General features: G+C 44.9%; 1 protein-coding gene across 1 annotated transcript; it reads right to left on the reverse strand.

Annotated features, from left to right (window-relative positions):
* Window positions 1-10,239: 10,239 nt before the first annotated feature.
* Window positions 10,240-21,085, reverse strand: C1R (complement C1r). The gene is made up of 11 exons (XM_066358217.1): window positions 20,938-21,085; window positions 19,997-20,225; window positions 18,567-18,759; window positions 18,102-18,248; window positions 17,819-18,015; window positions 17,390-17,537; window positions 17,160-17,281; window positions 14,142-14,220; window positions 13,615-13,770; window positions 12,031-12,105; window positions 10,240-11,313 (listed from the first exon to the last, which is right to left on the reverse strand). Coding segments are annotated over exons 1-11 (2,118 nt in total). The 5' UTR covers window positions 20,940-21,085; the 3' UTR covers window positions 10,240-10,543.
* Between the last annotated feature and the right edge of the window lie 3,091 nt (window positions 21,086-24,176).

A 24,176-nucleotide genomic window follows, 5' to 3' on the forward strand; every position in this document is an offset into this window, starting at 1 on the left:
TGGCCAGGTACAGACCATTCTCTCTCTCTTCGCCAGTCTCTCAGTTTTAAAGTTCATGTCATCAGACCATATCCACATCTACTCATTGTGGTGACCTCCTGGAACCTGGGTCATTCCCCTCATTGCCCAAGGAGCTTGGTTCCTGATTCACTGTCATTTTAATACTCTTCTTGTCTTAATTTTTGGCAATTTCAATGTATAGAAAAGTGATTTTTCTAAAACTTTGGCCTTGTAGTTACATGAATCTTCTCCAACACTCTTACCTTCCACTTATCTCAGCCTCGTGCTCCCATGGCCATCCTAGAGAGTCCCATGTGTCAGGGCAAGGGCTTTGGTCCTCTTTTCTATTCAACTTCATTCCCTTGGTGGCCTCATTTAAACTTGTGGTTTTAAACATCCATCGATATACCTACCACTTTCCTCAACCTCAAATTTATGCATCAAGCAGCCTATTCAACATTTCTCGTTTGGTGTCTGTCTGATTTACTTAACTTTTTGAACAGAGAGAATACAGTTATAACAATTGTTTTTAATGTCCCAGCCTGCTCACTGGGGAACAAAATTTTTGTTGCATCCACAAAAACACTTGTTCTTACCTAATTCGAGTGTGCTGATCTCAAATCTGACATTAGTTTTTCTCTGTAAGCTACAGGTATTTTTGCAATTCAAGATTTTAGGTTTTCATCTTATTGTAAAATTTCCAACATTTAGTTTAACATAATGAAGTAGAATATCTTCTTGGGCATCATCTTTGTGAAAATATAATATTTTATATAATGCAGTAAATACACTAATACACTAAAAAATATGATTGCATCAGAATTTGTCTACAATTTTGAAATAGGACATATTAAAACACTTATTTTAATCATAAAATTTGCGCAAAACTTATTTAAATTCTATTCCGGCAAAAATTTGCTTTTGTAGCTCTTGCATTTGTGTACTTGTTGAGGACAATCTCGTTTGATGCTCCAGCAGTAGTCTGCTCATCACTAACAGCTCCAAGATTTTCAAGAAACTTATCAAGGTGACTGTTCAGGAAGTGAATCTTTTTATTTTTATTTTTATTTTTTTTATTCATTTTTAGAGAGGAGAGAGACAGAGAGAGAGAAGGGGGGAGGAGCTGGAAGCATCAACTTCCATATGTGCCTTGACCAGGCAAGCCCAGGGTTTCGAACCGGCGACCTCAGCATTTCCAGGTCAACGCTTAATCCACTGCGCCACCACAGGTCAGGCCTTCAGGAAGTGAATCTTAACGCTCATGTTACATCCAATGTCATGGAAAGCCAACAGCATCCTTTGAACCAGAAGTTCATAGTTTTCTGCTTTTTTGTTGCCAAGGAAGTTCTTTGTAACTGCCACAAAAGACTGCTTTCTCCTTCTTATTCATCTTCCTGGCAAATTCTTCGTCACGTATGTGGGTTCGAATTTGAGGTCCATCGAATACACCTGCTTTTATCTTCTTGAAAGACAAGGCAGGAAAAGCAGAAATAATATGTTGAAAGCATTCACTTTCTCTATTCAAAGCCTGAACAAACGGCTTCATTAAGCCAAGTTGGATGTGAAGTGGGGGAAAAATGATCCTGTCTCGATTAACTGCAGGTTCATTCACAATATTTTGCATCCCTACTTCCAGAGCTTCACGTTTCGGCCACTCCTTCTGTGTCCAGTGTTTCTCCCGAGCTCGGCTGTCCCACAAACACAGAAAGCAAGGATACTTTGTCAAACCTCTCTGTTGTCCTAGCAGGACATTTATCATTTTAAGATTCACATAAATGATTCAGTTATGCTCCTCATACTTCAGAAAGTCGAGAACAATTTTTATGTCATTCTTACTAAGTCATTCAATTTGGGTTGGCTAAACTGCTGAGGAATTAATGACTGCTTGGCATCAAGAGAAGACCCTTCAGATTCTACAACCATTTCCTCATGCATCTTATCAAAATACACTTGATCACCATGTTCACTTTCTTCATCCTTAGAAGAAATAAATCATTGAAAACTGGAACTGGGAGTGTCTCAGAGTGTGGGATAGGTCGTATTGCTGAAGGAATATTAGGATGTGCGATCATATGCTGTTTTTTCTTGCTGATGCCCTTTGTATGGATCAGACAGAAATAACAGTCACTGCTGTGGTCCTTAGGTTCACGCCAAACCATGGGAATACCAAAAGGCATTTCTTTGCATTTTCCTTTTGTCCAGTCACAAAGCATTTCCTCCAATTATGATGCACAATATGAGGAGCCCAATTCTTATCTTGATTGCCAAGGGGAACTTGAAGATAGGCAATATATGCACGTGTCACAAGTGATGAAAAACTGCGCCTTTGACGTTGAAGTGTGTAACAGCCACATATGATATATAACAGAAGGTGTCAGGACTATTCTTACATTTAGGCCTACTCGAAGAAGCCATGATTCAATCTTAAAACAAAATAAGAGGATGTTTTTATCAGATAATAATTTTTTACATTTAAAAACAACTACAGCCCTGGCCGGTTGGCTCAGTGGTAGAGCGTCGGCCTGGCGTACTGAAGTCCTCGGTTCAATTCCTGGCCAGGGCACACAGGAGAAGTGCCCATCTGCTTCTCCACCCCTCCCCCTCTCCTTCCTCTCTGTCTTTTTCTTCCCCTCCCGCAGCCAAGGCTCCATTGGAGCAAAGATGGCCTGGGCGCTAGGGATGGCTCCATGGCCTTTGCCTCAGGTGCTAGAGTGGCTCTGGTCGCAACAGAGTGACGCCCCGGATGGGCAGAGCATTGCTCCCTGGTGGGTGTACCGGGTGGATCCCGGTTGGGCGCATGCGGGAGTCTGTCTGACTGTCTCCCCGTTTCCAACTTCAGAAAAATACAAAAAATAAAATAAAATAAAAAAGAAATAAAAACAACAATTATGTAAAAGTGATGTTTGTAAAACATTAATTGCCTTGTGGTTATGTTCAATCTAAGAGTCATTGCCCTTTAACTCCAATTTAAAAACCAAAGCATGCCATTAACTGTAACAAAAAGAAGTTAAAATTGCATAAAACTAGAGCATGCACCAAAAAACGAATTTCAGATTTGGAATCAGCAATGCAGAAATATATAGAAACAGTTCTAAAACCTCATGCTATAGAAAATGAAAAAAAATGTTCCCCAGTGTATAATTCTTGCATCTATGTTTGTTGGTTTTGTTTTTTTTTCATTTTTCCTAAGCTGGAAACGGGGAGGCAGTCAGACAGACTCCCGCATGTGCCCGACCGGGATCCACCCGGCATGCCCACCAGGGGGCGATGCTCTGCCCCTCTGGGGCATTGCTCCGTTGAGTCCAGAGCCATTCTAGCGCCTGAGGCAGAGGCCACAGAGCCATCCCCAGCGCCCGGGCCATCCTCGCTCCAATGGAGCCTTGGCTGCGGGAGGGGAAGAGAGAGACAGAGAGGAAGGAGAGGGGGGGTGGAGAAGCAAATGGGCGCCTCTCCTGGGTGCCCCGGCTGGGAATCGAACCGGGACTCCTGCACGCCAGGCCGATGCTCTACCGCTGAGCCAACCGGCCAGGGCCTGTTTGTTGGGTTTAATAGACTTTTCTCCTCATTGTGGATTCTATTTTCCAGCTTCTTTGTGTGCCTTGTATTCCTTGGCTGCTAAACTTCGTGAATTTTATCTTGTATGGTGCTGGATATTTTTGCAATTCTATAAATATTCTTGAGTGTTGTTCTGGGACTCAGTTAAGTTACTTGGAAACAGTTTGGTCCCTTTGGGTCTTGCTTTGAACATTTGTTAGATGGGCAGCATTTAATCTGGGGCGAATTATTTCTCACTACTGAGGCAAGACTCTTCCGCATGTTCTACCTGATGCCCCATGAATTCTGAGGTTTTCTAGTCTGGCTGGCAGGATCAGGCTCTGTCCCTGGCCCTGGTGATCACTGGGTACTGTTCACTCTAATCCTCTTCTATGTTTTTCCCGTCCATCCTTGAGTGATTCCCTCACACTTAGGTGAATACTTGTAGGAATCTTCTGCAGATCTCCAGAGTTCTCTAGGTGTGTTTTTCCCCTCTCTGATACTCAGTCCTGGGAGCTCCAGTGGCCTTGGTCTCTGCACTTTTGGCTCTGTCTCCTCAACTGGGAGAGTTGACTGAGCGCTACCTGGGTTTCTACTTCCAGCACCTCTGTTTGGAAACTCACTCAAGGCAGTAAATTTGGGCTGTTGTAGGGCTGTCTCTCGGGGATTATTGTCCTTTGTTACCCGAAGTCCAATGTTTTTAAACTGTTGCTTTATATATTTCATGTTTTTGCTGTTGTTGCCATTGTTTGTTTCGGGAGGAAGAGTGAATCTGATCCCTGTTCCTCCATTTTGGCCTTAATTTAATATGCATCTAAAACTCTTCATGTCAAAATGGAACTCCTCACGTTTTTCATCAAATCTGCTTTTCTTTTTTTTTTTTCTCAAGATTTTATTTATTCAATTTTCAGAGAGGAGAGAGAGAGAGAGAGAGAGAGAGAAAGGGGAGGAACAGGAAGCATCAACTCCCATATGTGCCTTGACCAGGCAAGCCCAGGGTATCGAACTGGCAACCTAAGCGTTCCAGGTTGACGCTTTATCCCACTGCGCCACCACAGGTCAGGCCAAATCTGCTTTTCTTGTAATCATCTGTATCAAGTTGACTTCTCTCTTTCTCTCATCCCTCTTCCTTCAAATTTTTATCCATAATATTGTATGATACGTTGTATCACCTACACTGCTACCACCTGGTCTGAGCTAACATTACTTCTTCTTTTTTTTTTTTTACATAGACAGAGAGAGGGATAGACAGGGACAGACAGACAGGAATAGAGAGAGATGAGAGCATCAATCATCAGTTTTTTGTTGCGACACCTTAGTTTAGGGGTCCCCAAACTTTTTACACAAGGGGCCAGTTCACTGTCCCTCAGACCATTGGAGGGCCGGACTATAAAAAAACTATGAACAATTCCCTATGCACACTGCACATATCATATTTTAAAGTAAAAAAACAAAACGGGAACAAATACAATATTTAAAATAAAGAACAAGTAAATTTAAATCAATAAACTGACCAGAATTTCAATGGGAACTATGGGCCTGCTTTTGGCTGAGATGGTCAATGTGCTCCTCTCACTGACCACCAATTAAAGAGGTGCCCCTTCCAGAAGTGCGGTGGGGGCTGGATAAATGGCCTCAGGGGGCCACATGCTGCCCGCAGTTTGGGGACCCCTGCCTTAGTTGTTCATTGATTGCTTTCTCATATGTGCCTTGACTGCGGGCCTTCAGTAGACAGAGTAACCCCTTGCTCAAGCCAGCAACCTTGGGTCCAAGCTGGTGAGCTTTGCTCAAACCAGATGAGCCCGTGCTCAAGCTGGCGAACTCAGGGTCTCGCACCGGGGTCCTCCGCATCCCAGTCAGATGCTCTATCCACTGCACCACCACCTGGTCAGGCTATCATTACTTCTTGCCTGGATTACCATAATTGCCTCCTAATTGGTCCCCATTATTCCTGGAATGCTTTTTCCTTAGGTCTCTGAATATCTAAATTCCTTCACTCTTTGTTAAATGTCAACCATCTCAATGAGGCTACTCCTTTAAATATTTTTAAATTAAAAATATTTAAATAGATTTCCATCTTTTTATTTTTATATATTTTTATCTTTCTGAAGTGAGAAGGAGGGAGTCAGAGAGACAGACTCCTGCATGTGCCTGAAGAGGATCCATCCAGCATGCCCACCAGGAGCAATGCTCTGCCCATCTGAGGTGTTGCTCCGTTGCAACCAGGGCCATTTGTTAGCGCTTGAGGAGGAGGCCATGGAGCCACCTTCAGCACCCCGGCCAACTTTGCTCCAATGGAGCCTTGGCTGTGGGAGGGGAAGAGAGAGAGAGAAAAGAGTGGGGAAAGGTGGAGAAGCAGATGGACGCTTCTCCTTTGTGCCCTGGCTGGGAATTGAGCCCAGGATTTCCACAAGCCGGGCCAATGCTCTACCACTGAGCCAACCAGCCAGGGCTCATCTCTTTATTTTTGAATACATATATAACATCTATGTGGCTCAAAAATGGAAAGATCAAAAGATACATAGTGATGCCTTTGACTTTTTTTCTCATTTCTGTACTCCCCCAGAGACCACCCCCATTTTTACCATATTTTTCCAGCAATATTTTACACATATAAAAACTGTATATATCTACTCCTCTTTTTTATACAAATGGTAATATGTTATACATACTGTTCTGCTTCTAACTTTTTTCCTTTCTCTATCTTGGAGATTGACTGGCTTTATGGTATTCCATTACTTAGATATTCTATAATTTACTTGAAACTTTGGGCCTGACCTGTGGTGGCACAGTGGATAGAGTGATGACTTGAAATGCTGAGGTCACCTGTTCGAAACCCCAGGCTCACCTGGTCAAGGTGCCTACAAGAAGTAATCAATGAACAATTAAATGAAGCAAGTGCAAGCCAATGCTCCTCACTCTCTTCTCTCTCTCTCCAAAAATCAATAAATAAAAATTTAAAATAATCTTTGGTACCAGACTATCCAGAATTCAGGATTCTAATACTTTGCTATTATAAACAATACTACAACTACTATTCTTGTACATATAATATATCATTTATCTCATATGGGAGAATATCTGTGGGAAAAATTCCTAGATGTGGAATTGCCAGGTCTAAAGGAAGTGCATTTGTCATTTTAATTATTTGTTGTCAAATTGCTCTCTATTGAGTTTGTACCAATTTGCATTTCAAAAAGCATCATGTAAATGACAGTTTTCTCTATGTCTTCACCAACAGTGTAGTATTTTTGCTGATATTATAGCTAGAGATGATGTCTTAATTTAGTTGGGTTAAGCCCAAGAGCAACTTGTATTTTGTTTTCTGTTAATTGTTTATTCATAAGGCATAGATTTGTCTTTATTTCTCTACCCCAGTGCCCTTGAAGGGCAAGATGCACATGATTTTGGGGGAAAGGAGTGGGCACCAAGTCAGAGCAGTCATTGTACCCTCTTGGGTCACCTTTGATGGTCACGAGAAAGACAAATTTTTGGGAACCTTAGACATAATACAGTTCAATTTTTTAGTTTTAGTTTTGTTTTTACTACATCCATCTTCTCTACTCACTCCACACTCCAATGTCCATTAGAATCCTGGAGGTGCTTCACATCTGAAAACATTTCTAACCCTAAAAAACCTGCAATCAACATATGCTCCTCAAATGTATTGCATATCACTTGCATAAATATTTGTGTAGAGTATATGAACATTTTTTCCTGGCATTTCTATCTATGTAAGTCTGTACTTCTGAAATCCATAATCTTGAAATCTAAAGTGTTCTTAGAAGCTGAAAGTGTTTCAACAAATTTGACACCAAAACTTATTTAGTGGCAAAACCTGACCTGAATCAATGTTTACAATTTGGATTTTTTTAATCTCATATGTGAATATTCAAGTGTTTTCCAGATGAATTATTTATCTGTTTTATTATAGGATACTGCCCTAGACCAGGGGTCCCCAAACTTTTTACACAGGGGGCCAGTTCACTGTCCCTCAGACCGTTGGAGGGCCAGACTATAAAAAAAACTATGAACAAATCCTTATGCACACTGCACATATCTTATTTTAAAGTAAGAAAACAAAATGGGAACAAATACAATATTTAAAATAAAGAACAAGTAAATTTAAATCAACAAACTGACCAGTATTTCAATGGGAACTATGCTCCTCTCACTGACCACCAATGAAAGAGATGCCCCTTCCAGAAGTGCAGCGGGGGCCGAATAAATGGCCTCAGGGGGCCGCATGTGGCCCGCGGGCCGTAGTTTGGGGACCCCTGCCCTAGACCCTGCTGGGATATTACACAATAATATATTACATTTCTGAAATCTGTAAAATCTTGGCTCTGAGTGTCAGGAAAGGGTTTGTGGACCTGCATTTGGACTTAAACACTTGTCTTTACTTGGAAAGGTTTTTTTTTTTTTTTAATTAACTCTTATTCTCTTTTTCTTTTTTTTAAAAAAATTGTTGATTGACTTTAGAGAGAGGATGGAAGAGAGAGAGAGAGAGAGAGAGAGAGAGAGAGAGAGAGATAGAAACTGGACCATTGATCTGTTCCTGTATGTGTTCTGACCAGAGATTGAACCAGTAACCTCTGTGCTTCGGGGCAAGCTCTGTGCTTTGGGGTGATGCTCTAACCAACTGAGCTAGCCAGTCAGGGCACTTGAGAAGGTTTAATGCTGCACCGGTCTTATTCTTCTTTTTTTAACTTTTAATGTTTATTTTATTGATTTCAGAGAGAGGAAGGGAGAAAGCAGGAGGAAGACAGGAACACCTATTCCTGTATGTGCCCTGACCGGGGGTAGAACCAGCAACTTCTGTACTTCAGGACGATGCTCTAACGGACTGAGCCATCGGCCAGGGCTTCACTTGTCTTCTTAAATTCAAGCCTGTGTGTGTTGGCTCATGTAAAGTTATTCAGACAAGTCCAGAAGAGTCCGTTGTGCAGTGGCATCATGATGAGGTTCTAGTATAAATACTTTTAATGTTTATCCTAAGATTTGGGTACTTGTATGACATTTAAATATATTTTAAGGAACATACCATATTTTTTGCTTCATAAGATGCACTTTTCCAACCACAAAAGTAGAGGGGAAAATGCCTGTGCGTCTTATGGAGCAAAAAATATGGCTTTTTATTAAATATTATAACACACCATTTGGTTCAGAATATTTTTTTTTCTTATTTTCCTCCTTAAAACCTTAGGTGTGTTTTACGGTCAGGTGTGTCTTATATAGCGAAAAATACGGTAAGTTATTTAGCAATATTTCTTGGTGCAGCCACTGTGGAAACAAGTATGGAGTTACCTTAAAAAAATAAAAAATGGAGCTGCCTTATGACTCAGCAATTCCACATCCGGGAATAGAGCCAAAGAAACTTGAAACACTAATTCAGAAGTACATATGCACACCTATGTTCATTGCAGCAATATTTATAAAAGCCAAGATTTGGAAGTAGCCCAAGTGCCCATCAGATGAATAGATAAAAAAGCCATAGTATAGGCCCTGGCCCATTGGCTCAGTGGTGGAGTGTCGGCCTGGTGGGCAGGAGTCCTGGGTTTGATTCCCGGCCGAGGCACACAGGAGAGGCGCCCATCTGCTTCTCCACCCCTCCCCCTCTCCTTCCTCTCTGTCTCTCTCTTCCCCTCCTGCAGCCAAGGCTCCATTGGAGCAAAGTTGGTCTGGGCGCTGAGGATGGCTCCGTGGCCTCTGCCTCAGGCGCTGGAGTGGCTCTGGTTGCAACAGAGCAACGCCCCAAATGGGCAGAGCATCGCCCCCTGGTGGGCATGCTGGGTGGATCCTGGTCGGGCGCATGCGGGAGTCTGTCTGGCTGCCTCCCCGTTTCCTTCGGAAAAATCCAAAAAAAAAAAAAAAAAGTCATGGTATATTTACACAATAAAATACTATTCAGTAAAAAATATGGAAATCTTACTTTTGCAACAACATGGATGGACCTGGAGAGTATCATGCTAAGTGAAATAAGGCAGTCGGAAAAAGACAAGTACCATATGATTTAATTTATATTTGGAATCTAATGAATCTAATGAATAGAATTACCTAACAAACAAAACAGAAACAGATTTCATAGATACAGAGAACAGGCTGACAGCTGTCAGACACAAAGGAGGCTGAGGGTTGGGTGAAAAAGATGAAGGGAATAAGCAAAGATAAAGACAAACTCATAGACACAGGCAGTATGGTGATTAAAAGAGGGAAAGGTGGGGGGTGGAAGGAGTTAGAAAAGGGTAAAGAAGGGATGGATGGTGATAGAAGGAGACTTCATTTGGGGTGGTGGACACACAATACAATATACAGATGATGTATTGTATAATTGTTCACCTGAAATCAATATAGTTTTATTAACTGATGTCACCCCAGTAAATTCAGTAAAAAAGAAATATTGTTCATGATTCAACTTGGAAACAAAAATTTCATACCACTCCTCTGTTAAGGAATATGTCAAAATTGGAAGGTGAGCTGTTAAAAGAGCTGTTATATTAGCAACTACATATGTGGGAAAATCAGAATTCTCTTCATATTGTACAATCAAAACAAAATATGGAAATAAATGGTCTACAGCCATAACTGTAAATGTGTGCATAAACTTAATCGTTCTCATTGCCTTCCAAAGTAAAATATATTAAATATGACCTTACTAAGTGTTTTTATATTGATTAAATACTGTGTTTAACTCATTTTACACACTGGAATTTTCCATAAAATTTTATTTGGAAAGAGCTTTATACAATTATTCAATGGTATAAAAATGGAAGCGGACAACAATAACTAGAGATTGTAGGATATATCTTCTATAATCCTGAAGGAAACAAAGATGACCTTTGAGCTGTTTCAGATGAAGAATGTGGATGGGATTACAGAAAATTTATTTCACACAGTATTTTTCTACATCAGTGATTTTAATATAGATTCTTAGTGGTTATCAGAGACTAGTCAGATAATTTTTTTTTTACACACTGCTGTCTGGATTCTGATCTACTAAATTGTTGGCTCAGCCCTGCTCCTCCATCTCTTTCTTGATCCAGTCTACATAGTTGAGTAGTTTGGTGTAGAAGCCGTACCCTCTGCTACACCCGATGCCCCAGGATACTATGCCGGTGGCCACCCAGCGGTCACTGTTCTCATCCTTCACTACAAAGACCCCTCCGCTATCTCCCTGACAGGCATCTTGCTTTAGAGTCGGGTCTCCAGCACAGAACATGTTTTGAGAGAACACATCATGCCTCTGTTTACTGTGGAGCCAGCTCTCACATAACTCTCGCTGAGCTACAGGCAGACGGACATATTTGAGGTTGTAAGCAAGTCTATGCTCCATTATCCCAAAGCCACTGACATAGCCCATGAGGCCCCTATCATAGAAGGTCTCGTTGTCAGGAAGGCAGACAGGGAGAAGGTTGGGGCCCAAGGTGACACTATTTTCCAGTTCCAGGAGGGCTATGTCTCCCTCAAAATTGTGGGCCTCATGCTGGCGGTAGTCTGGGTGGATGCTGACCCTGCGGACAGGGTGGTTTCCTAGTTTCATGATGCGTTCCACACTTGTATCACCCAGGAACACATCTATGGAGGCATTGGCTTGTGCTTGGTGTTCCTTGGGGTAGAGAGTGTGGGCAGCCGTGAGGATCCAGCGGTCGCCCAGCAGGGCTCCACCCCCTCGCCCATAGATGTCGGTGAGTGCTTGCCAGGGAAAGTTGCCTGTCTTCGCCGTTCTGCCTCCAATAATGCGCTGCTTCTCAACCACAGGGTGGTCAGGTTTCCCACACACTAGAGAAGGGAAATAAATGGTCTACAGCCAGGCAAGGACATGTCAGTTCCAGGCCCACCCTTCTTCCCTCCTGAGGTCAATCAGTTCCCCTTTATTGGCTTGGGGCACCCTCCTCTTTCTGCTTCTATTCCAATAACTCCATCTCTGGCTTATTGAGAGCCTGTTCTCCTTGTTCTTGTTTACTTCTTCCTGTTTTTGTTGTTGTTGTTTGTTGGTTACTGTTTTTATTTCTTGATTTCCCATCTGCTCAGTGAAAATGCTAGAATATCAGGACTGCTCTCAGTTCTCTGTGTCTCTCTCTCCCGTTCTCCTGGGACACCCTCTGTCTTTTCCCCTTACTCTTTCTGTCCATTTTCTTTTCTTTTCTTTTTTAATACTTTATTTATTGGTTTTACAGAGACAGGAGAGAAAGGGGAGCATGGAATGGGAAATATCAACTCATAGTTGCTTCATGTTAGTTGTTCATTGCTTGCTTGTTGTATGTGCCTTGACCAGGGAAGCCCAGGGTTTCGAACCGGCAACCTTGGCATTCCAGGCCAAAGGTTTATCTATTGCGCCACCACAGGCCAGGCATCTTTCTGTCTATTTTCAACTTCAAGTTAGAGTGTCTCTCCACTTGCTTTGCCTCCACTCTTTGTACATGCTTCTTCTGGTGCCCTAAGGGTTGCAAAAGGCACCAAGGATGGCTCCAGAGGGTTTCCACTCATTCCACTCACCTGGCAAACACCGCGGAATCTTCTCTCCTTCCTGTTCATTCTTCCAAATGCCCTGGGCTGTGCAGGTGTATATTCCTGAGAGGAGAAGGGCTATGATAAGGCTGGGAGGTAGCAGGTAGGGAAACCAGGCTACAGAGGTCAGTGAGCACTGATTGTGTTGGGCAGGGAGACTCAGAACCAGCATGGACAAGGATCAAGGAAGGGAAAGTTTCAAATATATGAGTGGAGTATCAAAGTGTAAAGAGGCTTCATGTATATATTTTTGTTTTAATGTTATGTGAAAATATTAGAATACTTAACTATATGTTTGATGTGATCCCTATTTGTGAAAGTAGGCACAAAACTTAGTGACTTATCAAACTCTTATCTGACTTGGTATCTCGGTAGTGGGTTTGTAGATAATAATGGTAGCTACATTTCTGATTGTTGACAATGCCTCATGCTTGTTTCTAAGCACTTATCTGCATTATCCCATTGAAGTGCCAGAGTGACACTTGCAGGTAAACATTATTACCCTCATTTTATAGCCAAGGAAACTTGGCTTGTAACTTAAATAATTTATACAAAGTTACATAACTTCTAAGTTCCAGAACCATGATGCAAAGTAAGGTAAAGCCTAGCTCTTAAATAATACCACATACAACCCATATATAAGTTGTTTTCTTTTTTTGCACATTTCAAATCAGAAAGTATGTGATTTAGCTAAGGAATGTTTTAAAGATACCCATAGATGAATGTCAGAGTTGTTTAGTAAAACTAAATGCAAAACATCACAGCATAGCAACCTGGAGAGGTGTGTGGGTAGAATGTTGGGGGAAGTCCCAATGGTATAGCTATAGTGGTGGTAATGGTTGTGTTGGTGATGTTGGTGATGGTAGTAATGGTGGTGATTGTGTGTTGTTGTTAGTGATGGTTTGTTATTGGGATTAGTGGTGATGGTACTGATGGTATGGTGGTGGTGGTTGTGGGGATGATGGTGGTGGTGTTGATGATGGTAGTGGAGGTGTGGGTGGTGGTGGTGGTGGTGGGGATGATGGTAGTGGTGTTGATGATGGTTGTAAAGGTGTGGGTGGTGGTGGGTATGATGGTGGTAGAGATGAATGGGGTGGTGGTGATGGTGGTGGTAAAGATGGTGGTGGGGTGGTGGTGATGGTGGTGGTAGAGATGGTGGTGGGGTGGTGGTGATGGTGGTGGTAAAGATGGTGGTGGGGTGGTGGTGATGGTGGTGGTAGAGATGGTGGTAGGGTGGTAGTGGTGATGATGGTGGTGGTAGAGATGGTGGTGGGGTGGTGGTGGTGATGATGGTGGTGGGGATGATGGTGGTGGAGATGATGGTGGTAGAAATGGTGGTGGTGGAGGTGAGAGGGAGCTGTTTTTGAAATTCAAGTTGTTCTTCATCACTCAGGTACTTCCTTCTTTAATCTTCCTAGGTGCCTCTTGGCACTGTTCTTTAGGCCCCTGAAGCCAGTCAGTGTCTTGGGCAGATACCTTCATATATATCCCTCAGGGATTCTATTGGAAGAAATCTCAGAAAATGTCTTGAGAAGATAGAAGGGAAACGTTGCCGTTTGCATGGGTCCATACCTTGCTCAGACTCGCTGCTGCCATCTCTGGTCTTCATCTTGTAATATGGCTCATTGCAGTAGTACTGGATACGAGCCTGGTAGGTGTTCACCCCCTTTGTGGTGGTATAACTGAAGTCTCCATTACGCAGGCTTCGGGGCTGCCCACAGTCCTTGACTGGGAGAGAACACAGGGCCATAGGAGAGCTGACAGTGACAGTTGGAACTTCAGTGGGAGGCATGTGAATTGATTACCCACAGGACAGGCTGAGAACCTTAGAGAAATATGGTCCGTTGGGTTTGGGGGAGCTTGTGATAGATGGGAACTGGATGGAGTAAAATTCAGTTGTGGGAAGAGGCTATCAATCCTGCTGAGATGAGGGCTGCCTGGTTCCTGAGATGGGCCATTGGCTTCAAAGGACAAGTCCAGAGCAGGGTCTTTTTGGGAGAGGTTTACTTCCAGACCCTCCTTTCCCCTTCTCAGTCAAGGTCCTTAAGGTTGGGGGCTATAGGTCCCCAGGGGCAGAAACATTATGAGTTGTGACTTACTCTTGCACCTGGGCATAGCGCGATGCCACGTGCCATCATCCTGACAGACAGCTGTGAAGGAGAGCAGCACCTTGCCCCCCTGTTTGAGCACAGGTAGAGGTGCTATTAGTACAAGGAGGCACTGCAGCTCCCTTTCCGCCCCTTCCCACACAGTAGGGAGCTCAGAGACAACTCTCAGTCTCCCAGACTCAGCACCCCTGTGGATATGTCTCTTCCATCCTTCTCCCTAGCCAGTCCTCTCAGACCAGAGTTACACATTGGAGCACTGAGTCACACAGGAGAAAGTCAGAGCAAGAGATAATTGTCAGGCCCAATAACCCTCTCTCTAGACTCTTGTCTGTTTCCACTGAGGTCTAGCTGAATCCCAAAGTTTTATTTATTCAATTTATTAAAAAAATTTTTTCTATTATACTTTATATTCAATATATATAATTTTATAGTAGTTTCAGATTAGACATAGTGGTTAGATAATTATATAATTTACAAAGTGATTTCCCTGATAATTCAAATACACACCTGGCACCATGTATAATTATTTCAATATTATTAACTGTATTCCCTATGTACTGTACATCCCTGTGACTATTTTATTTTTATTAAGTGAGAAGTGGGAGGCAGAGAGACAGACTCCTGCATGTGCCCTGACTGGGATTCACTCGGCAAGCCCTCTACCCGGGGATGCTTTGCCCATCTGAGGTGTTGCTCTGTTGCTCAGCAACTGAGCTATTTTAGTGTCTGAGGTGAGGTCATGGAGCCATCCTCAGTGCCTGGGGCCAACTTGCTTGAACCATTCAAGTCATGGCTGCGGGAGGGGATTAGAGAGAGCAAGAGAAAGAGAGAGAGAGAGAGAGAGAGAGAGAGAGAAGAGGGGGAGGGGGAGAGAAGCAGATGGTTGCTTCTCCTTTATGCCCTGACTAGGAATCAAACCAGGGGCTTCCACATGCTGGGCTGATGCTTTACTGCTGAGCCAACTGGCCAGGGCCCCTGTGACTATTTTAGAGCTATCAATTTGTGTTTTTTTCTTTTTTAAAAATTTATTGATTTTTAGAGAGAAAGGGAGGGTGAGAGAGAAGCATCGATTCATTGTTCTGCTCATTGATGCTTTCACTGGTTGATTGTTGTATGTGCCCTGACCAGGGATGGAACCCACAACATTGGCACATCTGGATGATGTTCTAACCAACTGAACTATCTGGCCAATTTATATTTCTTAATCCCTTCATTGTTTTTACCCATCCCACAATTTTAAATTAGTTTTGAGGCCCATGATTTTAAATAAAAACAAAACAAAACAAAACAAAACAAGCCTGGTTGTATGTTTTCTGCATTGAAACAGAAGACTCTTTCCTCAAGTAGAACCATGCTGCTCTCTCTGTGGAATTCTCTACCAGGCTATGCCTGCAGTACTCCATCTCTCCTAGACTGCAGTTTTCTTAGGGGTCAGGGCCTTTCCTAAAATACTAGTGCAGCCCAGTTCTCCCCAGGGTACTTGAAACACTGATGTGCTAAGTGCTGTTGCAGTTGAGCAAATAGCAGGGATGAGGCAAGAAAATGACACTGTCGGAAATGAAAAGTATATGGACAATGTGAATGCATTTTATTGAGAACAATGTGTTAGCCCTGGAAAAGATTGCAAGAGAATGTGTGCAAGAACTAGGATGGCCTGACCAGGCAGTGGCGCAGTGGATAGAGTGTCAGACTGGGATGCGGAGGACCTAGGTTCGAGACCCTGAGGTCACCAGCTTGAGCGCGGGCTCATCTGGTTTGAGCAAAGCTCACCAGCTTGGACCCAAGGTCGCTGGCTCGAGCAAGGGGTTACTCGGTCTGCTGAAGGCCCGTGGTCAAGGCACATATGAGAAAGCAATCAATGAACAACTAAGGTGTCGCAATGCGCAGCGAAAAAATAGTGATTGATGCTTCTCATCTCTCCGTTCCTGTCTGTCTGCCCCTGTATTTCCCTCTCTCTGACTCTCTGTCTGTCTCTGTAAAAAAAAAAAAAAAAAAAGAACTAGGATGCCTGAGCAAAGTATTAATAATGTGAGATTCTGTGTAATTTGCTTTAAATACTATGATGTGAATGATAAATGTCAAAGGAAAGGTGGGCGTGGTGTAAAAAAGGGAGGGTTGTAACCAGAGCAGAGTATGTCCAGTCTTCTGGGCCCTGGTACCCAGTCATCTGATGTAGCGGGAGGCACCCTGCAGTAAAGAGCAGTTCATCTAGCTCACTCAGTTTGATGTAACTGTCAAAAATGTAAGCTCCGTGATGGCTGTGTGAATATGTGTGTTTCTTTATACTGTACCTCCTGCATCTAGAATACTGCCTGACACTCAGTAAGCACTTAAAATATTTGTTGAATCAATTAGCTACTACTTAGGGACATACCAAAAGTCTCTCCTCTGATTCTGATTAAGCCTTCCAAGTGAATCTATTGAACAAAGATGGGATGTCCAGACCCAGGTCTCTGGCTAGAGGTAACTCCAATTGTATGTTTTTCAAAATAGCACTTCAATTTACAAGCTTTTGTGAAATTGGACATTGGGTAAAACCACATTCTTTCTTGAGTCTATAAAGGACAGGATGGTGGGCCCAGGGCGAGACCACCAATGGAGAAAGGCGGTAGATTTAGCCTAGGTCCCTGCTATACAAAATCATTGTGAAGTCAAGTGAGTCACTCCTTATACTCCACTCCCGCCCCTGCCTTTTCAGTTCCTAATTCTACAGTGAGTTATTAGACTGGGTCAGTAGTTCTTGAATTGGTTGTACATTAGAATCACCTGGGTGGCTTTAAGTAATCCTGATGCCCAGGCTGCACTCTAGACCAGTGGAATCAGTCTTGAGCAGGGGACCCAGACATCAGTATGTGCTGTCAAGTTTGAGAACTGGTAGACCAGGTGACCCTTTCAGCTCTACTATCTGTGACACCATTTGGGGCTGAGCCTAAATCTGCTGTTGGATTATACATCTGAATTACTCTTGGAATGCTGAGCCAGCTCTCTCCCTCAGCCCTGGGCTCTTACCTCCATGAGCTGGTAGCCTTGTTTGCAGGTGGCAATGAAATAGTCACGGAACTCGTACTGAGGCTGCAGGTCCTGGATGATGGTGAAGTCGTCTAGGGTTTTGGGCTGAGGGCATTTGATGACTGTGGCAGAGACGAGAGGGCATGTTTATTTCAGAGCCACTTGCCTTCTTTCTCCCTACCTGATCCTGCCCCACTGCTGGCTCGTGGGGGAGGCCCAGGTAACATTACTTGACGTGGTGTAGTGCAGCTTCCAGCCCCGGCTGTCCCCTGACCCATCTGTGAAGAACAGCAGATCCACAGCATTGCTGCTGGTGTCAAGGTCAGTGGGTCTTTTGTTCCCGCAGTATTCACCGATGTTCCTCCCACTGGCATAGATCTGGTGGGGCAAGAGGGAGGGTCATCTCTCCAATGCAGATATTTTCCCACAGGGCCAGGGCGGTGTCAGTGATGGTGGGAATCTTGCTTTGTATATGTTTTCAGCTGGAGGGGAAAAAGGGTCCCCAGGACACACTTTCAGTTGTGTAGAAGCTTGTCCATTCCATGTGTGATATTGGTCATCCTTGTCCCAACTGGCCAGAGGGTCCGGCTGGCAGTAGGGATGAGAAGTGGGGATGGGAAGGAGAGGGAGGGGTTTCTTTGGGAGTGGGGTGGCTGTACCTGTAGCTGGTCATAGGGGCAGTATACTTGCTGGTGGTCATCAATTTCAAAAGGCTCTAGGAACTTGAGGTGGACGGTGTAGCCCCGTTCGACTCTGATGCTGTAGTTGCAGCGCAGGTCAGGGGGGTAGGGCTGGGGGTACTCTAGGCTGGATATGTAGCCTGATGGCTCTGTGAACAGCTCACTGCTGCATTCAACTGTGGGAACAGAGCCGGGAGGGGGTCTGTTCAGCCAGAAAGCCCTTGTTCAGCCTCTGCCTCCCTTCCACATCACCCAACCTCACCCTGGCAGGAAAGTCCATCCTTCTGAAGCTCATAGCCTGGACGGCAGGTACAGAAATAGCCGCCGACGTAGTTGTGACAAAGGTGTTGGCACAGGGGCTGGGGATTCTCCTCAACTGTGTTTCGCTGGGAAGCACATTCATCAAGGTCTGGAAGAGATTCCGGAAGGAAGGGTTCAATTCCTGCCAAGGGACTCCTGTAGTGGCGTTGGTCTCAGAGTGGTCACTCACCAGAGGCCACAACACCAAGTCAGCTTCTGACCACCTGGACTTCCAGGCCTCTCTTATGCTTTTTGGAAACTACCCAATGGGGACAGAGCCCAGGTTGACGTGTCCTTTCTGGAAAAACTCCATTGAGGGGAAACATAAAGAAGGCCAGCTTCCTCCTTCTTTGTATCAAGATTCCCTTTTTTCAGTCCCCATTCAACACGACTGAGGCCTGACAAAGGGCGCACAGGGACCACTCACCCACGGCTTGGTAGTAGGCCAGAAAGCCTTTGTAGAACATGATGGTGCCGTTCTCCTCATTGGAGAAGTCCGTGTGGAAGGTCAGTAGCATCTTGTTTCCTTCCGATATAAATTCTTTCTTTCCTGGGGGGTTGCCCAGGGGAGAGCCTAGCTGCCCACAGAACCTCCCCAGGTTTTTCTTATCAGCAGAGATCTGGTGGAGGAAGGACAAGGGGTAGGAAGAAGGGCCGTTGAGACACATCCCCGGTGGAATGTCAGTGACGGTCCCCCTTCTCTTGTCCCAAACAGTGAATCATGCCCCACTTCTGGAATGGCAGCTAGCTGGTCTCCACTTGCTGGGCTCTGCCTGGTGCAAACTTCCCCCGGAGACTTTCATCTGTCCACCCGAGTCTCCCATTGGCTAACTCTTCTCATGTTCTCTTCTGCCTCTTTCTTGTTTATGTTCTCCCAGCGTGTGTCAGACTTTTCTGCATTCCCACCGCCTCCCATGCCTGTCTTCCACTGGAATCCTGGTTGTCTCTACGTGGCTTTTATCTTTCCTTTATTCCTAGAGCCAGAACTGATCTGCTTTAATTTCTATTTTGTTATTCCACCTTACCTTATTCAAACCACTCACATCATCCATGTCTCCTGACACACGTAGCTGAATGTGAGTATCTGGTGCCCACCAGCCTTAGCATCAACAACCAGCTTTCCTTATTTCCTTTTTTCATGAGTCATTAACCCATCAAAAGCAGACATCTTTTCCCCAATCCTGGCCTTCATTATCTCTGCCACCAAGAGCCCTCCCCACAACACTGCAAACTTCTCAAGCCCTCTAGACTAGGAATAGATATCATTTTCATGTTATTGTCTCACAGCCTCCTGGGAATGGTATTCCTTGGCCGTGTATAGGTTCTACTTGGACCCTGAATCTAGAATCTCCTTTCTATTGAGTGTACAAAGATTGGGCTGGGAGGGCACTCTTGGTTGTTACAGAGGGGAGGGGACTGAACCCATTGTCCTTGCTGAAGACTATGCTTGAGTTACCACTGCACACATTTTTCTCCCCACGTTTCTGTGTTCCTGACGAGGCAGGCAGTCATGGTGGTGTTCTCCACAGGAACAGGGAAACCGAGGCACAGCCATTTTTCAAAGCAAGAAAACAGACTGGGAAGGTTTTTCTGATTCCTGTAGATGTAAAATTTCCTGAGTGGGGACTATTCCTTTCCTCCCTTGTGTTTCTCTACCCCACTGCTCACGAAGCCCTCTAAAACTGGTGGGCACCATTCATGGCATCACCTGACTCCAAGAACTCCACTCGGCCATCAGCTTATAGGGCTGGGGCTGTGTCCATGGATGGGGAGTGCTATCCAGGGTGGTTAGAGCACAAGTCCTCAGGTTACAGAGCCATCCTGCTCTCCCTCTGCCCTCCCCACCTGCCCTCCTACCTTGACATAGTCATAGAAACAGCCCTCAGAAGGCTCCAGGTCGAACTGCCAGAAGACGAGCTTCACCCTGTATCCCATGGGGACTGTGATCACAGTAGTTGTCTCAAAGTTGTTGGGGTAAGGCTTGGGGTACAGAGGGGAAGTCACCTCCCCATAGAGTTCCTGATGTGTAGGGATGGAGCCTCCCACCCCGCAGAACAGGACTGATGCCAGGAGGTATAAAAGCCACCTGCCAAAGAGAAAGAGGGTGTCTGGAGGGCTGGTTGGGCAGTGACTGGGGTGGGGGATGGATGGTCACACCACTGGGCATTTTCCTCTCTGCCTGTTCTAAACCTGACAGATGTGCCAGGTGGCTGTGAGTGGAATGGTGAGGCTGGTCTCTGCAGCTGCTGTATTGATTGTTCTCCCTCAGGGCAATGTCCAGTCCAGAGGTCCTCACACTGCCTTCACCTCTCTCCCCATACCCCCACCCTGTCCTGTCAAATCCCTCCCCTCCCATTCCCAGAATAAGGCTGGCTTGGGACCAGTTCATTGAGGGTGAGGGTTTCCAGTCATGGTTCTCTGACAGGGCTCCTCAAGGCTCAGCAAAGGCCTCTGGGAGAAGCAGACTCGGGAGTTTGGAGTGGCACACAGAGGACACCCCTGTAGGGCAGAGTGGGTTGCCCCCATTTCGCTGCTCCTCTGCTATGAGCTAGGAGAGAGAAGGGGATGTCACCTCACCTCACATATATAACGTCTCTTTTTGTCCTCAGGAGGAGGGATGGAGGGCTATGTATTTGAGTGTGTGCATGAGTGTGCACATTGGAATAGATAAGGGCTTTGGGGAGGAGAAGGCTATTCTTGTTTCCCTGAGTAAATTTTGGGTCAAGGTTGCCTCCCATGCCCACGGTTCTCTCCTCTGGTTTCTCCCTCCCTCCTCGGTTCCCGTTAGCCTTACTCACATTTCTCAAGTCCTGTTTTTGGATCCTGGACTCTCCTGACAGCGTCTTCATCCACTCTGTAGAGAGGGAGAGAGCAGTCATGCAGAGGAGGGAAGGGGGAGGGAGGGACTGATTGTGGAGGGGGAAGGGGGCACTGTTCCCGGAGAAATGTTGTAGGAAATGAACTATTTGCATAAACAAAACTGAAAAAAAAATCTGTTTCCAATTCAATTTAGTTTTGGTTTTGAACTCCCTGATGGTGGTGCCACCTGCTGGCCTACACGGGGAAGGGTCAATTTTTAGGGACAAGACAGCCTTCAGTTGGAGGCTCAGATGTCTTGTTTCCTAAATCTGATCTGAATTCTCCCTTTCTCCAGGGACCTTCATAGAGGCTGTTGCTGTGTTTACAGGGGTGCCACCCAAAGTGCAGTGGAAATCACAGTTGAGGGGACTCTCTTTTCTGGACTGCCCTTTTTCATTAACCCAGCTTGTCCTGTCCTTACTCACTAGGAGCCCTGGTCCAGGAAAGGCCAGAGTGACGAGGCAGGGGTAGAGGAGGGCAGCGCAGGTGTGAAAGGGGAGCATGGGGTTTGGGTGTATTAGGACCCTGGCTTACTACTTCATGAACTCATGAATGACACTTAGATATAAAACAGAGATTGCTGTGTTTGTTCTAAGACTCTTCCTCCCCTCCTAATAAGGCCTGGCAATAACCTTGGCTCTTAGAGAAGCAAAGACAGCTGGGGAGGGGGTACAGACATTCTCTTTTCCTCAGCATCTTGTCCAGGGCTTGAGCCCTCGAGGGTCACAATTACCTAAGGCTAGGCAATAGGGGTGACTATGGACCAAGAGTTATCTGAGAGGAAGCCAGGTCTCTGGAAGGGAGGAGAGCTCTTGTCTCTTCTGTCTACCAGGACCCAGTGTCTTGTTTTAAATGTTTGCTCTTCATGGGAGCCTTTCTTCATCAACTCTTTCTCCATGGCTCAAATGCCTTTGCATTCCATAGGGAGGCTTGGGCTACAGAGCAGGCCTCTGAGTTCTGAGGCCTTTTCCATGTATCTTGCTTATTTCCCCTATTAGAGTAATTCCTCCATACCTGTACCCACCCACCCACTCATTCATTATCAATGGGCAACCTATTTAATGTGCCAGGATCTTTCCTAAGCAATGGACTGCAAGGACTCATGAAGATGGGGCAGATCCCATTAGGCAGTGACCAGGTCATCACCAAGTATAGTAGTTAGAGAGCAGATGAGCTCTGAAAGATGCAAGGTTAACTGAGGTCAGGAGGATTTCTCCAGCAGGCTTATATGTTGGAGCTGAGGAATGACTCTTTTTTTTTTTGTATTTTTTTTTTTCTGAAGCTGGAAATGGGGAGAGACAGTCAGACAGACTCCCGCATGCACCCGACCGGGATCCACCCGGCATGCCCACCAAGGCGCGACGCTCTGCCCCTCCAGGGTGTCGCTCTGTTGCGACCAGAGCCACTCCAGTGCCTGGGGCAGAGGCCAAGGAGCCATCCCCAGCGTCCGAGCCTTCTTTTGCTCCAATGGAGCCTCGGCTACGGGAGGGGAAGAGAGAGACAGAGAAGAAGGAGAGGGGGAGGGGTGGAGAAGCAGATGGGTGCTTCTCCTGTGTGCCCTGGCCAGGAATCGAACCCAGGACTTCTGCACACCAGGCCAACGCTCTACCACTGAGCCAACTGGCCAGGGCCTGAGGAATGACTCTTATGGCAGGGTTGACCCATGACATGATCCTGTCAGGTCAGGAAGAACAAAAGATAGAGGAGAAGGATACGGACCAGATTAGGAGACAAGAAAGAGGGGAACTCCTGTCTAGCAAATTGCACATTAGCATCTTGACAACAGTGTGTGTGTGTGTGTGTGTGTGTGTGTATTCATGGTGGGGGCAGGATGGTAGCAGTGTGTGTGTGTGTGTGTGTTCATGGTGGGGGGCAGGATAGCAGAGGTAAGAAGGAAGGAGGAGGTGGTCCAAGAAGGTAAGTCTTAGTTGAAACTGTCCTATCTCATCTTACGGATTCTGAGTTCTGTCCTGGTATCCTGCAACATGACTGGAAAGTGACAAACTTGGACCTCATTAGCTCATCCCAGCCCAACCACCACTCTGCCCAACCTCTCAAAATAACCTTTATGTACACATTTGTCTTATACCCTTGACTTATACCGAGAATAGAAAGAAGAAACAACCATATACAGGTTGTTCAGGCACTTGTTTTAAAGCCAGTATTTGAAGACATTACTGAAAGGCAGAAACCATGGGCTGAACCAAAAACATGAGGCTAGTGTGTTCAAAAGGAAATTTTATTTTAAAACACCTGGGTGCAAGCAGGCTGAGACCAGCAAAAGGTGTTAGCTCCAAGCTGCGGGAGGATTAGATATAGGGGCTAGGGGCTAGTTAGCACATACTGGTTTATGGCCTTTGTCACTGACTTGATGATAAGCAGGAGGTGTGTGTGTGGGGGTGTTCAGCTGCAGAAACATCTCCTCTGCAAGCTCTTCTGATGTAGCACAGGCCTAATCAGCATGTTACTATCAGGTATGCTTGGTAAATCTTCAAGACAGCTGGGGTCAGGTATCTCCCAGGACTAGCCAGGACCTGGTGCCTCTGGGACCATCTACCTCTGAGAATTATCTGTGAAATTTTTTTTCACAGACTCCCTGTTTTCTTAGGATACGAAGTAAAGATTTAAAATTTGCGATTTAGCCCCCTTCAAGACTGGCTGTCTCCTTTCCTAACCTTAAGGTGTGTTCCTCCCAAATGTTTGCTCCCAAGGACATTTTCCAGATCTTGCTGTGAAGATAAACATTTTGCTGCATTTCAAAGGGGAGGCTGGGAAGCCCCCAAGAAAAAACAGCAAACAAACCAACCATAACCCCACAGTAGGGGGACGAGAATGTTCTGTTTGGAGTCTTTCTTCCTCCTTGGAGCTGGGATGGCAGCTGAGTAGTCATTTTATCTATTAGTTGACTGTACATTGTTCATTCCTCTTAGGATTTGATTCTGGGGGAATTTTTTTTTCTCCCTTAAAGTAATGGTAGGTTTCCATTTGTGGATATATCTATAATTATATTTCTGTCTAGATATATAAATATAGATGTATAGATATATCTTTTGCCTTGGTAGGGAAAAACTCATCATTTTTTCAATAATAAAAACAAAAAAGTAAAACACACATACTCATTAAATAAAATTTAGCAAATAGAGAAGCGAGGAAAACAAAACAGTCAGAGTTATACAAT

Source organism: Saccopteryx leptura, chromosome 1, assembly GCF_036850995.1.
Source record: "Saccopteryx leptura isolate mSacLep1 chromosome 1, mSacLep1_pri_phased_curated, whole genome shotgun sequence".
Taxonomy (NCBI): Eukaryota; Metazoa; Chordata; class Mammalia; order Chiroptera; family Emballonuridae; genus Saccopteryx; species Saccopteryx leptura.